Raw genomic sequence first — 23,717 nt, forward strand, 5'->3', positions numbered from 1 at the left:
TTCATTGATCTGGTCGCAAAAGCCTTGAACCTCGCTACATTCTAATTTCAGTTCAGTGTCTATTCAGCCGTGGTCTTTCACATCTAACTGTAGTAACATCACTGGACTGTGCACTGCACTGCACTGCTTATCTCAAAGACAATTTTGCATATATTCTTACTGATACAATTTCTCTCATAATTATGCAATTTACAGAAAGAAGTCTGTCCCAGGAAGTTATAGGGAGAATGTGTAGATCTGACCTCATTATCCACTGGTTGTGGAAGATTTTAATTGTGTCTGTGTTTGTTTGGAAGATTGTTTGTGTAAAAAATTGTAGGTTGTGTGTTTATGCTACAGAAGAGAATAGGAATGTGTGTGCTCGTGTTGGTATATGTGTATGAGTGTGTGTTGTATCATGTTTAAACACTTGCGAAATCAGACTGGTGAGCAGTGACTCGGCTCACACCAGTACGTCTGTTCTGATTGTAACAGGGTCGTTGAGTGTGTGTGTGTGTGTGTGTGTGTGTGTGTGTGTGTGTGTGTGTGTGTGTGTGTGTGTGTGTGTGTGTGTGTGTGTGTGTGTGTGTGTGTGTGTGTGTGTGTTTGAATAGCACCAGCCTCCGTCTGTGTACGGCACACGGCCTGCGGAACAATGCTCCATCGGAGGAGTCCAGATTGGGATGGCAGCTGCTTTATTTGGGGATGGCAAGCCAGACATACTTTAGCCCCCCCATATCGCCCACCACCCCCAGCCCCTGACCCCCCTCACACACACATATGCACACACTGTCGCTTTCTTTGTGCCCCTTTTTGTTGTTGGAGGGTTAAATTATTCCATCTCTCTTGTGGCATTCATGAGGAGCCACAGTGAGGCAGCAGCTTGGTTCTGAGAGGCAGGTCAATAGGGGTACTGAGACTGGTACTGAGACCCTACCTTTACCCTACTTATACATGCATGCAGACACACACACACTTACACACACTGATATACCAATCCAGAAATTGCCTCAAGCTTTGATGTGCAGTAGTTTGGTGTAACTTAAAATACAGGGCTATAGGACAACTGTCTGTGGGAATTGATGAAATAAATCAACACAACTGAATCAAGCAAGTGCTGGCCTCCTTATATGCCCTTATCATGGGATTATTCCTTTCATGTCTTGTATTGAGGAAATAGTCTAAAGGACATTCCACCCTTGTCTCTTACCGTCCACATTCCACCCTTGTCTCTTACCGTCCACATTCCACCCTTGTCTCTTAACGTCCACATTCCACCCTTGTCTATTACTGTCCACATTCCACTTAGTCTGCAACACAGTGAACACAACACACACATCCTAGCCTACATAACATGCTTAGATATACAGTAGAAATATATATTTTAATACAGTAAGTAAGTGAAGCCCATGCCTGTAAAGCAGGAGCCCTGGGCCCCCAGATCAGTGTGTCACTGTGCTCTGATGATGCTGGGACACATGTCATTTTTAAAGGGGTCACTGAACAACTAGGAGGCAGGTCCATTAGAACAGTTATTTCTCTGTTTCAGTCAATCACAAACCCCTGCTGGGACTGCAAGCGACACCTGTTCCTAGTTTAAATATCAGGTGGCGGATGGTAAGAGTTCCCCCCCAAAAAGCATTCATACGGCGTTTTCCTGTATGGGTGTAGGTGCAATGTAGAGTATATTATTGAGGGCCAAGTCAGCTATGTTTGTGTCTTGGCACGGTGTGTTGTTATCACCAACGTTGATTGAGAGCTTTTCTGACTGCTGAGCTTAGCACTGCAAAAATGCTAATCAGTGGAAGTGAACAATGGAGATTGTGGTTTTAAATGGAAATGCTTGTGGTGTGTCATTCAGCCTAATACTTAAGAAGCTCTATTACAGCTCAGGTTACTCACTAAGAGCAATTTCTCTCCACTTTTAAGGTTAACCCCTGTAGCATGGGTGTTGGAGGGAAGGGCTGGGTCCAGTGATTAACACTGGCTGTTATAAAGTAGCTCAACAAGTTAGAAAATGTGACTTAAATCACTTGGGGGCTAATTGTAACATTATGAAATGTTCAAATAGAAAAGCACAGAAAATTCTCCAGATTTCTAGGTGGAAACCGGTCTGACCAATTGGATAACTTTTTTGCCCATCCCTCTCCACCAGGCTTCCGTCCCAGGATTGGTCAGAGAGCAGCCCATCAGCAGCAGTGACAGTGGGGTTGTCCAGGGTCATCTGAGGTCAGAGGTCCGGGGTCAGAGGCTGGATGTATAAGACGGCTTCATGGGCCTGAAGGACCATCTGGAGGATGGAACAGGCCACAACCTCAATCTGGGGCTGGATTTGGACTACCTCCATGTGGAAGGCACCGACCGCCAGGCCAGCTTGAGTGCCACAGCCGGCACTCACTCAGGAGTTTTGGAGGGGGAAGAGGCACCGGTGGGAGGCACCCATAGCAGTGTCAGTAGTAGCAGCATCAGCAGTAGTAGTAGTAGTAACTCCTCTGAAGAAAGTGCTGCGTCGGACAGCGAAGATGAGCGGGGGATCCACCATGGCACTGGTTCTGGCGCTGAGACCCCCCATCCGCACCCCTGTCACCCTGCTGGACTGGGCCTGCCACAAAGCCCCCCCCCTAGTGACCCCAAACTCCCCACCGACCTCCTCACAGAGTATCGCTCCAAGATGGAATTTGCCCTGAAGCTGGGCTACTCTGAGGAGCTGGTTTTGCTGGTGCTGAGGAAGCTAGGGCCTGACGCCCTCATCAACGACATACTGGGAGAACTGGTCAAACTAGGCACCAGGACAGAGACGGAGGAGGCTGGGGAGTCTGCCGCCTCCCAGTCGTCCTCCTCCTCCTTATCCTCCCCCTCTCTGGACTCCTCCAGACTGGACTGCTCCTCCCAGCTTCTGTTGGATGACAAGGAGAACATCAGGCCTGTGGTGGTGGATGGGAGTAATGTAGCCATGAGGTGAGTCAACACAAACTGCTGCTGCATTCAGAAACACTTTACTCAGGTTCCTTTTCTATCTGCAAGACCTCATACACTGCTCTCTTGATCTATAGTTTTATACAAATAAACAAAAACACATGTCATGATCATGAATTTGTGTGCGTTTCTCCACAGTCATGGGAATAAGGAAGTGTTCTCCTGTCACGGCATCCAGCTGGCTGTTGATTGGTTCTTGGAGCGTGGTCACCGTGACATCACTGTGTTTGTGCCCGCCTGGAGAAAGGAACAGTCCAGACCGGACGCCCTTATCACAGGTAAACCAGCGCTTCCATGTCCACCCTCAACATCCCCCCTCCAAACCCCTACCACCTTATTTTGTTCAAACCCCACCCTCACACCTGTTCTAAATCACCCCTTTGTCCCAACATCTGGGTCTTCTCTTAACTGTCAATGACAATAACACCAATAATACATTTTTGGTAATTGAGGAGGCTCAAATTTAAGGTCATTAACTATTCAAAAAAATATTTACTAAAGCGATATGATTAATCATTTTGCTCACAATGTAGTTTCCCTTCATTTAAATGGAGTAACACCAATGAATCTTTGTATTTAGACATACCAAATGATCAATGGAATCCCTTAAATTCTGACATACTTAAAAGGGTCTAAGGATTTGGTAGGTTACTTTCTAAATGGAATCTGTTACAGTTACTAGTAACAGATTACAGTTATTAGTTTTTTATCAGTAATGTAATTTTTGTATTACACAAACTCAGTAACGTAATCTGGTTACTATCATTTACTTTTAGGTTACTTTCCTCTTAATAGGCGCAGTTTAGTAGCTGGCACAGCCACAAAGTCATCAAATCTGATTTTAAAGCTAACCCTAACCCTGACCTTAACCACACTGATAACCCTAATGCCTAACATTAAATTAAGCCCAAAAAGCTAATTCTGCTTAAGAGGCATTAGAATAAGACAAAAATGTATATTACCAATTGAAAATCTATTGCAAGATAAATCAATGTTAGAGTTTACATAGTTGGCCATAAATGGATGTTCCGTTTAACTTTATGAGTTGGTTATGTAGGCTTCTACTTACCCATTGCTGTCTACTACTAGGATAGATCTTTACATAAAAAACAACAACAGAGTCTGTCAGATTTTCAGTCATTCCAATTGATTTAATAGCCTTTTATCTTCAAAAATAGGACTTGGAAATATGGAAATCTTGATTAGACAAATTGTTTTACCTGAGCATAACCCCAAAACTAAGGACTATTTAGTCTAGCCTTTTGTTTATGATTTATTTTGTCATGGAGGACTCATTGGGCTCATTGCTTCAAGTTGAAAAATAAATACTGCTCTCAGATTGGCATGCTTTGAGCACAACAGAAAAGTGCTATTTGCCTGTGAAAAATGTATTCCATGTGTTGCATTTGCTATAGGCCTATTGTTTATGTTTTTGTTGGTGATAATTTGCAGCTGTTTAAAGGAGTAGTTCACTATTTAAGCTTGTAGTGGCTTTTTAAAGAATATTGAACCATGGATTACAGTTTCTCCCGAGTGGCACAGCGGTCTAAGGCATTGCATCTCAGTGCAAGAGGCGTCACTACAGTCCCTGGTTTGAATCCAGGCTGTATCACATCCGCCTGGGATTGGGAGTCCCATAGGGGGGTGCACAATTGACCCAGCATCGTCCGGGTTTGGCCGGGGTAGGCCGTCATTGTAAATAAGAATTTGTTCTTAACTGATTTGCCTAGTTAAATAAAGGTTCCATTCTCCTGGCCCATAGACTACTTTCAGGGTGAGGAACCATCTAACATCAAGTTTTAAATAGTAAACTACTCTTTCAATCCCATCAAAAGTGTGCAAGTTTGAGAATGTCAGTTAGGTTAAGATAATTTTCTTTTTGAATCAGCATTAAGAATCAGCATTAATGAGATTGAGCAATAGACTAAAAGCCCCTTCTTAAATGAAACTTGTCTTTGACAGTATGGAGCACAATACCACGAGGGAGTTTAGAAGGGAGAAATTCAAACTGTTATTCCATAGGCTGTGATCCATACTATACAGCTGTTCCAAGAGAACATTTTTCACTGGCTGTCCACAGGCTCATAGGCTATTCATTATGTCGATTATGTTGCAAAACATTTCTTAAATGGAAGCAAATGTAACGAAATGTGGAGGGACCTACCAGAATTTGTCCAATAGAAACTCTCGTTTTGCTCTGTTTGCTTCGATTTGGTTCTTAAACGGTAAACGGTTTCCGTAATTAATACACCCCTGGTCATAAAAACAATGATTGATAGGCAGCTTATATTTCTTCAATTCAACCATCATTGGGTTAAAATACACATATACTGTACGCACATTTGTGAACAGCCATCCACAACAACCACAATCCCTAAGGCGCAAATAGTTAAATGAGAAAGCAGCAGTGTGTTTCACATCAAATTATTTTCTTTTGGGGTTTTGCTATAGGCCACCAAGTGCTAACAGTAAGTATCTAAATCATATGTGTGAAATGCTTGATAGTGTATGTGATGTAAACAGAGAGGTCTACTTTCTTGCATACCTGAATTTTGACTGATTTTCATCAAGCTGTCCAGTCAAGAGGAAGCTTCTCCCTGTAACCAGTGCCTGTAATCTGGTTCAGGTTATTAATCAACCTACCAGGGTGTTTACAAACACTACAGGAACAAGATCATCCACATGTAACAATCACATTTGTACTAATACTGTAGAACATAGTTCTAAAGCTGTATCCGTAACCATTGAATGCAGTGATCACAATATAGTCTATATCCAGGAAAGCCAAAGTTCCAAAAGTTGGGTCAAAATAGTGTAAAAGAGATCATACAAAAGATTTTGCTGGGACTCTTATGTGGATGATGTAAAAAAAATATTAGTTTGTCTGATGTGATTAATAAGGAGCATCCAGATTCCGCACTTGAGGAATTTATGAAATTGCTTCTTCCAATTATTGATAAACATGCACCTGTTAAGAAACTGACTGATAGAACTGTTAAGGCTCCATGGATTGATGTGGAATTGAAAAACTATATGGTTGACGTACCGATTTCATGGCACATGGTTTATGAACTTCAACGCAAAACGACGTTGGATTCAAAACTTAACATTTTTCAATTTGAATTATTATACAGAATTTTTGCAACTAATGTAATGTTATTTATATGGGGGATACAACCTTTTCAGCTCTACAGATTTTGCTGCGAAGAGGCAGAATCATTAGATAATTTGTTTTGGTACTGTCCATATGTAGCTTGTTTTTGGTCACAGGTCCAGGAATGGCTGAAGAATTGCAATATTTACTTGGAGCTAACTCTGCAGATAGCACTACTGGGCGATCTAAAAAGTCATAGTCAATCGATCAACAATATAATAATACTTTCAGCAAAAATGTTTATTTTCCATTTACAATCTGTAGAAACAATAAGAATAGAAAGTTCAGAACTTTTGTGAAACATCACAGCACAGTTGAAAAATATATGGCAAATAGAAATCCAATGTGGATGGTGTTAAGAGCTAGATGGGAGAGGTTGAATGGAGCTGAAGGTTGGGATTAATAACAACTAATAACAACAAGATTACTAATGTAAAACATACTGTGCCTGTAAAACCTATATAGGTTAAGAACCTTTTTGAAAGAGCACAGTTTGAAAGATATGGCAAATAGAAATCAAAACGGATCGTCATCATAAATATATGGGAGAGGTTGAGGGTAGAGGAAGGACAAGAGTAAAAACAAACAAAATAAAACTATTGTAAAATAGACTGTGTCCATAAAATGTACATAGTATGTATAAGCTGGAAATACAGGCCTAAGCGTTGTTTTTCACTATTTGCTCCAATTGGGGGAGGGTGGTATGGTTGGAAGGTAGTAAAGGAAATATATTTTTAAAGATATGTATACAGTATGTACTGTATATGTATTTATATGTATGTGTGCATGTTTATGGAAGAGTATTTCTTATATCCATAAAAAGTATTTGCCACAAGCCACCTATTTATATCTGTATGTATGTATTTATGTATCTGTATGTATCTGTGAGACTGGGACGGTATATGTGCATGATAGACAAAGTATTAACTTAAGGGGCTGAATAATTTTGCACGCCCAATTTTTCATTTTTGAATTGTTATTTGAAATACCCAATAAATGTCGTTCCATTCATGATTGTGTCCCACTTGTTGTTGATTCTTCATACAGTTTTATATCTTTATGTTTGAAGCCTGAAATGTGGCAAAAGGTCGCAAAGTTCAAGGGGGCCGAATACTTTCGCAAGGCACTGTATATATAGAGAGATTTAATATTTAATATTGCAGATAGATTGTAGCTTCCATCAATGTTATTGTCTGCATTGCTGCCAATCCCCCATTGATGGAAGCTACAATCTATCTGCAATATTAAAGCTGATCTACCCCATAAACTTTTGGAAATTATGTGACCCCACTTAACAAAAATAAGAAGAAACTGTATTGTGAAGCCAAGACCAATGATATAAAGAATGATGGAAAGAACTTAGGAGTACTTTAAATAAAATCATGGGCAGAAATACAAATTCAACTCCATCTTTCATTGAATCTGATGGCTTATTCATCACAAAACCATTTGATGTTGCCAATTATTTTAATGATTACTTCATTGGCAAAGGGGGCAAACTTAGGCAGGAAATGCAAACTAATGAACAGTGAGCCATCGCATCCATGCATAAAAAAGAAAGTTGGAATTTTGTCAAGTTAGTGTGGCAGAGGTAGATTTGTTTTTGTTATCGATCAATAATGACAACCTCCTGGCATTTACAACTTAGATGGAAAGCTACTGAGGATGGTAGCTGACTCTATAGTCATATCTTTAATCTGAACCTAGAGGAAAGTCTTTGTCCTCAGGCCCGGAGGGAAGCCAAAGTAATTCCGCTACCCAAGAGTGATAAAACGGCCTTTACTGGTTCTAACAGCAGACCTATAAGCTTGCTGCCAGCTCTTAGCAAACTGCTGGAAAAAATTGTATTTGACCAAATACAATGATATTTCTCTGTAAACAAATTAACTACAGACTTTCTGCATGCTTAAAGAGAAGGGCACTCAACATGTACTGCACTGACACAAATTACTGATGATTGGTTGAAAGAAATTGTTAATAAGAAGATTGTGGGAGCTGTACTGTTAGATTTCAGTGCAGTGTCAAACAGTGTGGTGTGTGGTGAACCGCAGGGCAGCTCTCTAGGCCCTCTGCTCTTTTCTATTTTTACCAATGACCTGCCACTGGCATTAAACGAAGCGTGTGTGTCCATGTATGCTGACGATTCAACTATATTAACAAATCAAAAACTGAAAAATTGGGCGTGCAAAATTATTCAGCCCCTTACACATCAGCAACCAGAACTAATGAAGTCACTGAAACCCTTAACAAAGAGTTGATGATAAATACAATCCACCTGTGTGTAATCAAGTCTCTGTATATGCAGTCTGTTTTGGAATGGGTGGCCTGTAATAAACTGGTCCAGAACATCTCTAAAACTAAGAGCATTGTTTTTGGTACAAATCATTCCCTAAGTTCTAAACCTCAGCTGAATCTGGTAATGAATGGTGAGGCTGTTGAACAAGTTGAGGAGACTAAATTACTTGGTGTTACCTTAGATTGTAAACTGTCATGGTCAAAACATATAGATTCAATAGTCGTAAAGATGGGGAGAGGTCTGTCCGTAATAAAGAAATGCTCTGCTTTTTTCACACCACACTCCAAAAAGCAATATCTTGATTATTGTCCAGTCGTGTGGTTGAGTGCTGCAAGGAAAGACCTAGACTAGTTAAGCTGCAGCTGGCCCAGAACAGAGTGGCATGTTTTGCTCTTTATTCATTATTTGACCTAGATAGTTTGTGTGTGTGTATTGATATGTAGGCTAGGTGTGCCTTTTGTATTTTAAAAAATGTATGTAGTTCTGTCCTTGAGCTGTTGTCTATTAATGTTCTGTATTACAATATGTTATGTTTCATGTTTTGTGTGGACCCCATGAAGAGTAGCTGCTGCTTTTGCAACAGCTAATATGGATCCTAATATGGGGATCCTAATAAAATACAAAATACCAATACCAATGTGTTATGTAGCCTATAATACGTCTGTGATACACCGCATGGCCAAAAGTATGTGAACACCTGCTCATCGAACATCTCATTCCAAAATCATAGGTATTAACATGGAGTTGTTCCCCCCTTTGCTGCTATAACAGCCTCCACTCTTCTGGGAAGGCTTTGCACTGGATGTTCAAAAATTTCTGCAGGGACTTGCTTCCATTCAGCCACAAAAGCATTACTGAGGTTGGACACTGATGTTGGGCGATTGGGCCTGGCTCGCAGTCTGTGTCTTATGGCTTTGAGGTCAGGGCTCTGTGCGGGCCAGTCAAGTTCTTCCAAACCGATCTCAAAAAAACATTTCTGTATGGACCTCCCTTTTTGCACGGGGACATTGTCGCAATGAAACAGGAAAGAGCCTTCCACAAACTGTTGCCACAAAGTTGGAAGCACAGAATCATCTAGAATGTCATTGTATGCAGCAGCATTAAGATTTCCCTCACTGGAACTAAGGGGCCTAGCCCGAACCATGAAACACAGCACAAGACCATTATTCCTCCTCCACCAAACTTTATAGTTTGCATTATGCATTCGGATAGCTAGCATTCCCCTGGCATCCGCCAAGCCCAGATGGTGAAGCGTGATTCAAAGTGTTCAAAGTGTAAAGTGTTGGTCCCATGTTTCATGAGCTGAACTAAAAGATCGCAGAAAATGCTAATCTCTCTCAAATTTTGTGCACAGATATGTTTACATCCCTGTTAGTGAGCATTTTTCCTTGGCCAAGATAATCTGTCCACCTGACAGGTGTGGCATATCAATAAGCTGATTAAACAGCATGATCATTACACGGGGGCACTTTTTGCTGGGTACAATAAAAGGCCAATCTAATGAGCAGTACCACAGGTGTCTCAATTTTTAAGGGAGCGTGTAATTGGCATGCTGACTACAGGAATGTCCAACAGAGCTGTTGCCAAATAATTGAATGTTAATTTCTCTACCATATGCCGCTTCCAACGTCGTTTTAGAGAATTTGGCAGTATGTCCAACCGGCCTCACAACCGCAGACCATGTGTAACCACGCCAGACCAGGACCTCCACATCTGGCTTCTTCACCTGTGAGATCATTTGAGACCAGCCACCCGGAGAGCTGATGAAACTCACAAGTATTTCTGTCTGTAATAAATGTTGTCGGGAAAGACTCATTCTGAATTGACTGGGCCTGGCTCCCCAGTGGGTTGGCCTGGCTCCCAAGTGGCTGTGCCCCTGCCCAGTCATGTGAAATCCAGAGATTAGGGCCTAATTTATTTATTTAAATTGACGATTTCCTACTATGAACTGTAACTCAGTTGTTGCATGTTGCATTTATATTTTTGTTCAGTATATTCCTGTCCAGACAACATGAGATATATGGGCTAAATATAGAGGGGGGCTGTTTCACATGCTCGGATACTTTCTCCGGTGACATAGTTTCAGTAGAGAAGAAGAGGAGAATCGAGAGGGTTCACTCTCGCCAAAATCTTTGCAGGATAAGCCCAATGCGTTTCTATGGGCATAATTTGCACACTTAAGCTTGTCGCCTGCCTTCCGCTTTTGGTACAAAGACTCCAATTGTTAGGGAGGAGACATCTCGTCATTATATACAGATCTCTGGTTTCAGCCTCTTGCAAATTGGAAATGAAAGTTGGCAGGATTACAGTGCTTTGTTAGAATGCTGGATTCCCATAAAGTAAATTGATGTTATGACAAAAATGATAGGCTATAATTACTCCTGTCTAAATAATATAATTCAAAATTCTTCACCAGGGAGCATAACTTAGCCACAGATGATCATCAGCTGATTTTTTAATTGGCTGTGCATTGTTTCAAATCACAAGTGTGTAGGCCTATGCACATTTGGGAAGCCCGCAATTTGGGTGTTGTGCATGGCAATAAGTCTAGCTGATTGAGTTGCGGCTTTCAGTAATAAGTATTGAAAAATATGTGTGAAGATAATGTGTCTTGAGTATAACTTAAAATGTTGCAACAAGAGGAATTGGAGGTGTGTGTGGCAAAGATATGGCGTGTCTCTCTCCAGAATGCATCCACTCAGTTGTCTCCTGCCAATTCTTGGGCATTCATTGTGTGAATTGTTTGCCCTTTGATTTAGATTTTTATAAATTTCCCCTTATGTATATCACCAGTAGGCCTAATAAACGTACCATTCATCCCCCATCATTTGGTTATATTCATTTCTGTTAATGCATGTATTAATTACTGTCATTTATCGTTCTCATTCTCGGACTGGAAACGTTGTTCACGGAGTTCACAACCTGCTACACATGTGAGAAACAAGTTTTGGTTTCTTTCATAACCATTATGAGTTTTGTACATTTGTTCATTGTCTATTGTTTGGAGTACTCCATGTGAGCAATGAACATGTGTCTGAGCACGCCTGAGCACACACAGAACTAGGCCTACCTGGCATTCTGCGTGCAAAAGTAGGAAAGTTCCCATTTGGCAATGTCTGATTTGTGATTGTTATAATTCACCACGTCCACCACTAATAAGTTGAGCTTCTCAGTCATTTTGACTTCACCGCACACAGTAAGTCAACCAAGTCAGTTATTTTTAACATTTATTGTGAATGATAGTTCCTCAGTACTTTCAAATATTTTCAACACTTCTAGACTCGATAACTTTCAAGTCTCGGGTGTGATAGAGCAAAATATAAGGATCTGATGATTCCATATATCCAGTGGAAATGTCATAAAAAAAACAGCTGTCTGTTCTGAGGGCCCAGAATAGGCTAGTTGATATAATGTTGCATGTTTGCTAGTGACAGCTTTGGGCTGACCCAGTTGAGGATTTGATACAATGTTGAACTTCACTATAAATAGCTCAAGTCAAGACAGAAAGAAAGGGAGGCAGACAGGCGGAATAGAGGGATGAATGTGAATCATTTTCTACTGGTTTTATTTGTCGGCTTTAGGCCAATGTATTTTACTTAGCTGACGAAGAAGTTTTAGGCTTACTGCTCTGAGTTCTCTGAGTTCTATGAGCTCATTTCTTTAGCCACCAACGAATCACAGTGCATCAACGTGTCCATATGGCAGAGGCTGATGCTCTCGCCTTAGTTACATTTAAACTTTTACATTTTTAGCGCTTTACTTCGGGTTTTTGAGATTAACCCCGTGATAATGATGTTGAGAAACAAAAACGATATTTCTAAAAATGAAATTGTTCCACGAAAATGTGCAAATAATAATAAATAATCAAAGCTGGCATGCAAATCTGCTGAAATGTTAGGATAAATTGTAAGCTTCCCCAAACTTGAAACTCACAAGCTGCCTATGATCTTTACTAAAAACTAAAAAATAAATGCACCTAATGGAACAGCGGGGACTGTGAAAAGACACACACAGCCGCAGACACACATACACATGATAAGACACATACTATACACACACGTACACATGGATGTTGTATTGTAAATATATGATAGTGGAGTGCCTGAGGGAACACACTAAATGTATTGGGTAAAGTGTTGTGAAATGTAATGTCATATAATATTTTAAATTGTATTTAGCTGCATTAATGTTGCTGGACTCCAGGAATGGGGATCCTTAATAAACACAAATAAAAATACTATAACACCCATTAAAAAAATTGTGAACATGCAAGCGTACATAGGAGGTCCCGTGAAAAAAACGTGCCCACCTATAGAAATGAAAGGCCCATCCAACTGATTTGTTCTGGTTCCAGCCCTGCATAGTGGTCTCTGACTTGTGGTCAGACTTGCTCAGCCTGGAACAAAACGAGTGCCTTTTTTCAATGCTGATTTGAATGTCATGAAGAAAACAGAAAGGTGTTCAATATTTTTTGGGCAAACGTCCTTTACAAAATTTAAAAGTAATCCTATAAGTAAAAGTTTTTTTTAAAGTATCTGTAATCTGATTACAATATTTTTGAATGGTAATGTAGCGGATTACATTTGCTATATATTTTGTAATTCGGTGCTCCGCAACCCGGCTAATTAGAAAATAATTTTCCTAAATATCGACCCCAATAACAGTTTGCTGTTAGGGAATGCTGAAGGTCCTTGTCTTTGTAATTACTAACACCAATGACATAAAAATGTATGGCTCTATTGGATCTGTACGGTGGAAGTTCAGCATCACAGCTTAATTTAAATTTAAAGGCAATGTTCCCACGATATACTGCATGCTATAAACACTGCATAGGTCTACAGGTATGTTGGCTCAATCTGAAATGACTTTTGCATTTCTAGCTTGCAATCTGTAAAACGTCAGCGATACAGATTGAGTAGAGCACATGTTAACACATGTCATAGTCGTTGACTTTCTAGTACTTACCTACTGGGCACAGACATCAGTTCAACGTCTACTGTAGTTTTGATTTACATTTTGTTGAGTTGTCAACCAACGTGAATTCAACGTGAAATCAAGCTAAATGTCACCCTGTAATTGGATTTAGGTTAAAAGCTGGGTGAAAAAAACACGAAATTCTCTTACGTTGATGACTTTCGCAAATCCAATCAGTTTTCCACGTTGATTCAATGTCATCACATAACATTTGGGGGTTAAAATAGACTAGACTGTATAGACTTGTCTAACCTTTAACCTATATCATGGCTGATTTTCATATTGGTGGAAATTACATTAATCTTTTCTAAAGGCAAAAGTAGAACCTGGTTTTAAATATTTCTTAAAGAAGAGACACACACAAACCTCATTGGTTTTGTCTTGGTTTTGTCTTACCCTTACCCATGTCTTACCCTTACCCATGTCTTACCCTTACCCATGTCTTACCCTTACCCAGATCTCCAAATACAAATACACTGCAGGTGTCAGGTATATTCCTGGCAGCAAAATGCATACCCCATCTCTCTCTCTCTCTGACTCTCGCCCTCTCTTCCTGTTCCCCCCCTCTCTTCTCTCTCTAGACCAGGAGATATTGCGGCGTCTGGAGAAAGACAAGATCCTGGTGTTCACTCCGTCTCGTCGGGTCCAGGGCCGCCGGGTGGTCTGCTACGATGACCGCTTCATCGTCAAGCTGGCCTACGAATCCGACGGCATCATCGTCTCTAACGACAACTACCGGGACCTGGCCAATGAGAAGACAGAGTGGAAGAAGTTCATTGACGAGCGGCTGCTCATGTACTCATTCGTCAATGACAAGTAAGGTCCCACCAAGCCTATAACTATTAGTATCTGGAGTTGTTTTTCCCGGGCATTGATATGTGGATGTTGAGTGGTTATCTGACCGTGTGTCTGGTATGTGGTTGTGTGTCCAGGTTCATGCCTCCTGATGATCCTCTGGGTCGCCATGGTCCCAGTCTGGAGAACTTCCTGAGGAAGAGACCAGTGATCCCAGAACACAGGAAGCAGCCCTGCCCCTATGGTAACACCTAGCCATCCTCTTATACATTATTCATCCAGCCTCCTATGGCTTGTCTCGTGATTGAGAGTTAACCACCCTGTATTCTCTAAAGGGAAGAAGTGCACTTACGGCCACAAGTGTAAATTCTACCACCCTGAGAGAGGCAGTCAGCCCCAGCGCTCTGTGGCCGACGAGCTGCGTGCCAGTGCCAAGAACTCCTCTTCCTCCTCCACCTCTTCCTCCAAGAGCCTGGGCCCTGCTCCGCTGGTGAAGAGCCACAGCATGTCCAGCAGCTCCAGTGCAGACAGGCTCCCAGAACCCCACCGAGCCGCCCCAAAGAGGCGGTCGGACCCCGGCCTGTGCACCCCCCCATACAACGACCTCCTGGAGGAGCGGCTGGGCGGGAGGACCAAATCAGAGGCCCGCAGAGGTAGTAGCAGCAGTAGTAGCAGCAGCTGTAGCAACAGCCTCCTGGTTCCTGCCTCTGGGGGTCCTCCTTCCAGCCAAGGCTTCTCTCTGCAGGATTGGAGGGACCACAATGCAGGGAGGAACGGCTCCTGCAGAGCTCCAGGGTTGTTGGAGCTTGGTCACTCTGAGTCATATCCCACCTGTGAGTCCCCAAAGCTGGGCTACAACTCCCTAATGAGGGCGTACTCCAGCCTAAACCTGGTGGTGCCACTGATACCCGAGCGGCTGTTCCCAACTGACCTACGGACGGGCTTGCTGGCATCTGACTGCAGCAGCGAGGGAAGCATGAGCTCTGACTCCTTCTCCCCTGACCCCCTATTGGAGGATGGCCTCAAATGCCACCACCCCCATCACCACCACTGCTCCAGCCGCTACCCACACCACACCAACAACCCGCCCCCTGGTCTGACCCTGCACCCACATGGAGGCTCCCATCATAGCTACCCCCTATCTCAGAGCATGGGGAGGCAACAGGTTTTCAGCTTGGAGGATCATCCCTCCTCCCTTCACCACTTCAAGGCCCATCTCACCTACCTTCCTCCCCATCTTCAGCACCCATCTGTGGGGAGCAGCTCTGGCTGTTCGGAGGACTACCCTCCCCAACCTCCACCCCAGACCTCCAGCCCCCACTGCCACTCTCACAGCTCAACTCTGGGGCATAACCTGGGGGGCTCCACCTGGCAGGACAACAACAGCCTCCAGAACTCCCGGCTTTACGAGCACTCCCCTGTCCGCCCACGGAGGACCTACCCTGGGATGGGACAGGAGCAGCGGCTGGCCAGCTGGGACTCCCACTACCAGCAGCTCATCCAGCCCTGCTACGAGGCCTTCAACTTCCAGTCCCAGCCTGAGGGCCACGAACAACCCTGGCACTCTTCCTGGCCCAGGGGGACACACTCGCCCCATCCTCAACCCCCTTCCTCCTCCCATCCTCCACCCCATCCCTCCATGAACCTCCAGCACCAGGGGGGAAGATGCCAGGATGTGAGGGATAAAGTGTTTGTCAATCTATGTAACATCTTTCCTCCAGAGCTGGTGAAGGTGGTGATGGAGAGGAACCCCCACGTGATGGACGCCCAGCAGCTGGCTGCAGCCATTCTGGCTGAGAAGTCCCAGGCTCGCTACTGAGTACTGACACTACTGTAGTAGAGGAAAGAGGTGACGTGCCCAACTCTATAGTCCTCCCAAAACGTCTATGATACAGGGGGAGATGTTTTTTAATTATATTTTTTAAGGAGAATCCGAGCTACCTTATTGTTGTCCGTTACTGTTGTGCGGTATGAGACCACCTCAAGCACTTAAGGTCAGGATTGTTTATGGTGTGTGGGTAGGAGTGAACATGTGTGTCAGCATTATTTCAGGAGACTCTTTGAATGGGATGTGTTGCTTAAATGTATTTATTTTGTATGTTTTAAATTATTTTTATTGTCTTTATATTTTGTTATGGCACTTTTCGTTGCTTTTTTTAATCAACATTTTGCCAATCATATCATAAAATCCTGAGGTGGTAACACGGGGTGAATTCTGGGATTCCAAATCGAAGGTATTGTTTGTTGTCATAAACATGTTACTTCCAAACATTTCAAACTAAAAGACAAAGCAAATTCATAAATCTAAGCTACACTGATTTAGTTGTATCCCTGTAATATGTTCATTAACGATTCATAAAAGCAGGTGGTGAATTGAATAACGTCGTTGAAATAATTTGATGAACTTCCCCTTTAGAGAAGTGAAGAACTCCAGCTGTTAAAGCCCTGGTAAAGTCCATGTGAAAACCCCAGAGCATTGTTTACTCTCACAGACAGGAGCTAGTTCCTCTTTGGGGAAAGCTCTGAAGCTTACTTCACAGCTTGAGAGATTGCGATATTGATTTTCGCTTTCTTTTTTTAACCACTTTTTTGTCCTCCAACAACCATTCTGGCCATTGAAATCAGATGGTTCTCAAGGAAATGCAAACTAGTGCAGGTGCAGGTGTTTATCTTAACGTTTTTATTTAAATGTATGAATGTGTTAATTTATTATTGTCCCTTTGTCCTTTTTGTTGTGTGAGATTATTTTAGCTGAAGGGGGTTTCTGTTGCTAGGGTTTCATTACAAGAGAAGACATCAGGTGTAACCATCCAGACAGACAGACAGATGGTGCTGTACTGTAACTGTCTATGTACTTAACTCTGTGGACAAGGTAATTCTCTACCTCCTGGCTTAGAATCCATTGTAAATTGCCACAATCGCTCAGTGAATAGGAATAGTTAGGCAATGACACCGTGTTGGGAAATGCCTTGCTCACACTCAGCAGGGACTACATCTACCTGTTACAGTCCAAAACACTGGACTTGTGTTGCCAAGGTAACCTGACCACAACAAACTTTAGTGGCCAAGAGAATGCCTCTCCTCGTTGATACAAATTGTATCCTATTAACTTAAACCAGATCATTGTTTTATATGAGAATATGTATACAAAAAGTATTTTGAGATTTATGTGCCGTAATTGGTCACATTTGTTAATGTTCTAAAATATATTTTGGGAAATGTTGTATTGTGTTTTTAAGAATTATTTGGGAAAGAAAAGGCATCAAATGCAATTTCGTCCAACTACTGTACTGTGATTGGTGATCAACAGACACATAGGACAGAAAATATTGGTTGTTTTATTATCATTCGTCTGAAAGTGTGTTTTCTCGTTGGCTGGTCACAATCTAACTCAGGTCACAGTCATGTGAGTGTGACTGTGGGGGTCAGCTTTATGGGGAAGCAGAGAATTTTTTCTTCCCCATCAGCCCCTTGATGGTCATGATCTTTCACTTAACATGTTTTTGTACCGTGGTTCTCAGCTCTCTCATTAAACTAAGCCTATCCCTTCAGAGGATCAGTGGAACACTGCTGACTGGACAAAGACAATACTTGCTCTCTGGAACATGACAACAGCCAAAAGGTTCAAATAAGTTTGTTTTTGTTTTTTACATATAAGAAACCATGTCCATTCACACAGTAGTATTACATGGCAAGTCACTGCATAGCAGTGTTCTTTTCTGGTCCCCTGAGTTGGTTGGCATATTAACTTTGAGCTGAGCGAGCATGAGACATTGTGGCTAAATAAAACCGCCACCCAAGACTTGACGTCTAGCACCTTTCTAAAAAAAGAGCCTTCTCAGTAGCTGCAGGGCACTGTGTGCCAGTGTGTGCCAGTGTGTGCCACTGTGTGCCAGTGTGTGTGCCAGTGTGTGTGCCAGTGTGTGTGCCAGTGTGTGTGCCAGTGTGTGTGCCAGTGTGTGTGCCAGTGTGTGTGTGCCAGTGTGTGTGCCAGTGTGTGTGTGCCAGTGTGTGCCAGTGTGTGCCAGTGTGTGCCAGTGTGTGCCGGGGTGTGCCAGTGTGTGCCAGTGTGTGCCGGGGTGTGGGCAGAGTAGTAAATGCCTCTACTTTTTTAAACACATCCGATGATAGTCTGAACCATGTTCAGTTAAACATTTATTTTTCCATGTCCTGATTTTTTAAAGAGTTGATATTGGAATTATATGTGATGTATTTTTTTAATCAGCATTAAGACCTTTTAGGGAAATTGTTTGGGTGGTTTTCCTCACCGTCTCTGGATATAGGCTGTACAGGACCGTTCACCTTCTGTATAATGAATCACCATTTGATGACGTGAGGTTCAGTTTGAAGACAGTGTATGTACATGTGCTGGGTTTTGGATATAGTACTGGGTTGAATTTCTTCCACCATGGCCATTTTTTGGTCATTTTGGAATTTGGATAGTAATTGGTTTTATGTCATTGGTCTGACTGGTTGACTTCTAATTCTATTTGACTGCTAACTGTGTTTAATTTTGCCAGTCTGCATCCAGGGCCTACAATTCAAGCAAAACAAATAGATTTTAATGTGTCAAACTTTCCAATGTCAAGTATAATTTATTTTCATATTCATCACTGCTGTGCTTTAAATCCAACCGTTTGTGCTACAATAAAACTGTTAAATATAATAAATGTCTTAAAAATGATTGTTTAAAAAAAAATGATCCACAAAAATAAGGTTGCGATTCAGGTATTCTGTCTGGGACCAAAGCAATTGGCAAAATAATTGAGAGTTAACTTATGTTTCTGAATTATGATGCTGCTTTCTTCACAGGTCAAAATGGGTCATTTCAAGCCAAAATGGAATCTGGGGAATGGAGAACAAGAACTGTGGTCTGATGTGATGTTGATGTTTTGCCTTGGTGACTGTACTGTATGTGAATGGGAGGAAACACATGTTGCAACAATGCTTTAGGTACTGGAACCCCAGAGCATGTGACTCTCTATGACACTCTGGCCTGTAGCAGACTTACATGCCAATTCAGGGAACTGTGGCCAAGTGGTACATGTTGACTCCTTCATGTTAAGATGAATAATAAGAGCAATAAAGACCTTTTCAAGCTTTCAGATGATGACAATGTGTCTTCTTTCTTGGGGATGGGATGCTGCCAAAAATGTGCTCAGGTTCATTAAGATAGGATGTTGATGAGGCAAGTGTGTGTCATGTCACTATGATAGTTCAATGATCTAGGGTGTATGTCAGATAAGTGTATTGTAGCCTACAGTGAATGGGTTGACAGGGAAATAGTAATTAACTAAGGAATGGAAATAATACTTAAGCCTGTCATGTCAACATCATTGTTTCGATAACAATGCTAGGCTTTACTGTAACTTTAAATGTCAAATCGAACCGGCCTAACTCAAATATTTTTGTCATAAACATTGTCATACTGAAAAGAATGTCAGAAGATGATGCGTACATACAGTGCCTTCGGAAGTACTCAGGCCACTTGACTTTCTCCACATTTTGTTACAGCCTTATTATAAAACACACAATACCTCATAATGACAAAGCGAAAACAGGTTTTTAGAAAATTTAGAAAATGTATAAAAAATTAAATACCTTACAGTACTAGTCAAAAGGTTGGACACACCTACTCATTCAAGGGTTTTTCTTTATTTTTACTATGCTCTACATTGTAGAATAATAGTGAAGATATCAAAACTATGAAATAACATACTGTAGATAGCAAACAAAGTGTTAAACAATTCAAAATATATTTTATATTTGAGATTCTTCAAAGTAGCCACCCTTTGCCTTGATGACAGCTGTGCACACTCTTGGCATTCTCTCAACCAGCTTCATGAGGTAGTCACCTGGAATACATTTCAATTAACAGGTGTGATTTGTTAAAAGTTAATTTGTGGAATTTCTTTACTTCTTAATGCATTTGAGCCAATCAGTTGTGTTGTGACACGGTAGGAGTGGTACACAGAAGATGGTCTTTTACCAAATAAGGCTAAGTCCATATTATGGCAAGAACAGCTCAAACAAGCAAAGAGAAACAACAGTCCATCATTACTGTAAAGACATTAAGGTCAGACAATTTAGAAAATTTCAAGAACTTTGAAAGTTTCTTCAAGTGAAGTCGCAAAAACCATCAAGAGCTATGTTGGCTCTCATGAGGATCATTGCAGGAAAAGAAGATCCAAGTTCATTAGAGTTACCAGCCTCAGAAATTGCAGCCCAAATAAATGCGTCAGAGTTCAAGTAACAGACACATCTCAATATCAACTGTTCAGAGGAGACTGCATAAATCAGGCTTTCATGGTCGAATTGCTGCAAAGATACCACTACTAAATGACACAAATAATAAGAAGAGACTTGCTTGGGCCAAGAAACACGAGCAATGGGCATTAGACCGGTGGAAATTTGTCCTTTGGTCTGATGAGTCCAAATGTAAGATTTTTGGTTCCAACTGCCGTATCTTTGTGAGACGAAGAGTAGGTGAACGGATGATCTTTGCATCTGCGGTTCCCACCAGGAAGCATGGAGGAGGAGGTGTTATGGTGTGGGGGTGCTTTGCTGGTGACACTGTCAATGATTTATTTAGAATTCAAGGCACACTTAACCAGCATGGCTACCACAGCATTTTGCAGCGATTCACCATCCCATCTGGTTTACACTTAGTGGGACTATAATTTATTTTTCAACAGGACAATGACCCAATACACACCTCCAGACTGTGTAAGGGCTATTTGACCAAGAAGGAGAGTGATGGATTGCTGCATCAGATGACCTGGCCTCCACAATCACCCGACCTCAACCCAGTTGAGATGGATTGGGATGAGTTGGACCAGAGAGTGAAGGAAAAGTAGCCAACAAGTGCTTAGGGTATGTGGGAACTCCTTCAAGACTGTTGGAAAAGCATTCCTCATGAAGCTGGTTGAGAGAATGCCAAGAGTGTGCTCAGCTGTCATCAAGGCAAAGGGTGGCTACTTTGAAGAATTTCAAATATAAAGTATATTTTGATTTGTTGAACACTTTAGTTACTACATGATTCCATAGGTGTTATTTCATAGTTTTGATGTCTTCACCATTATTCTACAATGTAGAAAATAGTAAAAATGAAGAAAAATCCTTGAATGAGTAGGTGTGTCCAAACGTTTGACTGGTACTGTAAGTATTCAGACCCTTTGCCATGAGACTCAAAATTGAGCTCCGGTGCATCCTGTTGCCATTGATCATCCTTTAGATTTTTCTACAACTTGATTGGAGTCCAACTGTGGTAAATTCAATTGAATGGACATGATTTGGAAAGGCACACACTTGTTTATATAATGGCCCACAGTTGACAGTGCACATCAGAGCAAAAACCAAGCCATGAGGCCAAAGGAATTGTCCATAGAGCTCAGAGACAGGATAGTGTCGTGGCACAGATCTGGGAAAGGGTACCAAACATTTTTGCAGCATTGAAGATCCCCAAGAACACAGCGGCCTCCATCATTCCTAAATGAAAGAAATTTGGAACCACAAAGTCTCTGCAGAGAAGAATGGGAGAAACTCCCCAAATACAGGTGTGCCAAGCTTGTAGCGTCATACCCAAGAAGACTCAAGGCTGTAATCGCTGCCAAAGGTGCTTCAACAAAGTATATTTCAGTTGTTTTTTAAATAAATTAGCAAACCTGTATTTGCTTAGTCATTATGGGGTACTGTTTGATGAGGGAAAAAAACGATTTAATACATTTTAGAATAAGGCTATAATGTAACAAAATGTGAAACAAGTCAAGGGATCTGAATACTTTCCTGAAGGCACTCTGACATCTGAAATCTAAAATCAAACGGATAGCCTATAATGTGTCATCTTTCTACAACACTGTATGAAAGGTAATATCTCTGGAAAGGTTACTACAACATTACATTTTTATTTTTTAAATGTTTTTAACTAATGATTAATGGGTTCAAAGTTATAACTGAAGATGTACAATAATGAACTTTACTAACCTTTAACATCGAGTGACATTAAGGATAAAACAATTGATATTTACAATTTAATACGTTTTTTTTCTTTCACCAGAAACAACACCAGTTGTAAATTCAAGGAGGTGGCTGACCTGATCATTCCTTACATAACCTTGATTTAGAAAACCAACGTGGCTAGGGCGGTTTTGTGCTTATTTTATTTTCCCCATTCTTACATGTCTGGAAGGTGATGAATCTGGAATGTTCAAAATTAACAGTTCCTCATATCACTCTATCCATATAATAATGCACTGATGCCTCCCTCCAAGTTGGTTTTACCTCGTTCAACCTGGGGATGAACACTTTGACTGACTGGAAATAAGAAACATACATGGAATCTTTATTGTGAACGAAAATAAATAAATGGTAAATGCTTCAATTGACGATAAACGACACAAAGGTATAGGTAGAAGAATGGGAGGACAGATAAACGCTGTTGTCAAATTCTGGAGGAATTAAACCACTGGTTCAACATCAGCTGACCCATGACTGACTAGAGCACAGCTAACTCACCACAGTTAAATATGAAGCCGAAATTAAATGAGACAAATAAGGCTGTTTCGTTAAAAAAAGAAAACTATTAAAATTCTTAATCTAATGGCAAACAAATAAACGTAAGGTACGGTATTTAAAGCTTTTACATACAAGCTGGCCAGCGACATCCAAAAGTTAAACTGCAATTGTTTCCTCTCAATGAAAGCAAGATATCAACCAATTTCTCTATCCATTCTTACATCAGACATGCAAGCATTAAAATGATCCTTTGTTCATGGAGAAATTCTCTTCGACAGTATGTTGCTTGCCATTCCAGATTAGGCGAGTCCAGATGTGGTTAGGCAGAGCTCTAAGCATGGAGCAGTTTGATTGGCCATCCGCTAGTGGGCAGAGCTTTGGCAAGGCATAGTTGGCGGGACATTGAATCCACACACCTCTGGCCTTTTTGCAAGTAGGGATTTGGGGGAATGGGACGGGAACGGGCACGTTTTGCTGTACACAAAAACAAGCCGTTGTCGTGGCAATGCAAGGGTGGGAGGGCGAGGTCTCTCACATGGACTCAAACTCGTCGATGCGCTGCTTGGTGTTTCCCTGGCGGATCTGACGCAGGGTCTTGTACTTGTCCCTCCCAGCCTTCACGTTCTCCGCATGTAGCATGTCATTCTGGGTCTTCTTGGTGTCGTCCCTCGCCTGGGCCAACTCTGAACTCAGAGCCTGACAGAGAGGGAGAGGGGAAGAGAGAGCACACTTCATTTTGATAGTTGCAGACAGGGTCTATAGTTCAACAAATTATCAGCAAACTTGATCCATTAACCCAAACACTATGCCTAACCATAACCCCTACATGTTTTTGCAGTTGTTAGTTTGAGCTTCTAGGGGTCTATCCATCCTAATGGCATCTGCACACTCCTGGATTGCATCCTACCTGGCAGGTCACTACTACCAGGTGGCATTGAGAGGATCTGTGTCTGCACCACGTGCTCTCACTACTGGTGTCCCCGTGGGCTCGGTTCTAGGTGCTCATCCTCTTTTCACCAAGTTATTTTT

At 41.7% G+C, this 23,717-nt stretch overlaps 2 protein-coding genes across 3 annotated transcripts in view; one reads left to right on the forward strand and one right to left on the reverse strand.

Moving 5' to 3' along the window:
* Positions 1-2,134: 2,134 nt before the first annotated feature.
* Positions 2,135-19,276, forward strand: LOC139380703 (probable ribonuclease ZC3H12C). Its single transcript, XM_071123641.1, has 5 exons — positions 2,135-2,937; positions 3,094-3,233; positions 13,961-14,195; positions 14,312-14,418; positions 14,510-19,276. The coding sequence occupies exons 1-5, from the start codon at positions 2,252-2,254 to the stop codon at positions 15,991-15,993; spliced, it is 2,652 nt and encodes an 883-aa protein (XP_070979742.1). The 5' UTR covers positions 2,135-2,251; the 3' UTR covers positions 15,994-19,276.
* The window catches only part of LOC139380704 (radixin-like), a 35,346-nt gene continuing 30,797 nt past the window's right edge, over positions 19,169-23,717 (reverse strand). The window contains exon 14 of one of the 2 annotated variants that reach the window (XM_071123642.1): positions 19,169-23,384. In XM_071123642.1, the coding sequence (XP_070979743.1) occupies positions 23,220-23,384 (165 nt within the window). In that variant the 3' untranslated portion in view covers positions 19,169-23,219. The remainder of the gene's footprint in view (positions 23,385-23,717) is intronic. The other variant, XM_071123643.1, reaches the window with a different exon arrangement.

This window comes from Oncorhynchus clarkii, chromosome 22, assembly GCF_045791955.1.
Source record: "Oncorhynchus clarkii lewisi isolate Uvic-CL-2024 chromosome 22, UVic_Ocla_1.0, whole genome shotgun sequence".
Lineage (NCBI taxonomy): Eukaryota > Metazoa > Chordata > Actinopteri > Salmoniformes > Salmonidae > Oncorhynchus > Oncorhynchus clarkii.

Coding starts and splice junctions, on each gene's coding strand:
- LOC139380703 (XM_071123641.1), top strand. CDS start 2,252: ATGGGCCTGAAGGACCATCTGGAGGATGGAACAGGCCACAACCTCAAT. Junction 14,196..14,311: donor TACTCATTCGTCAATGACAA/GTAAGGTCCCAC, acceptor TTGTGTGTCCAG/GTTCATGCCTCCTGATGATC. Junction 14,419..14,509: donor GAAGCAGCCCTGCCCCTATG/GTAACACCTAGC, acceptor TATTCTCTAAAG/GGAAGAAGTGCACTTACGGC.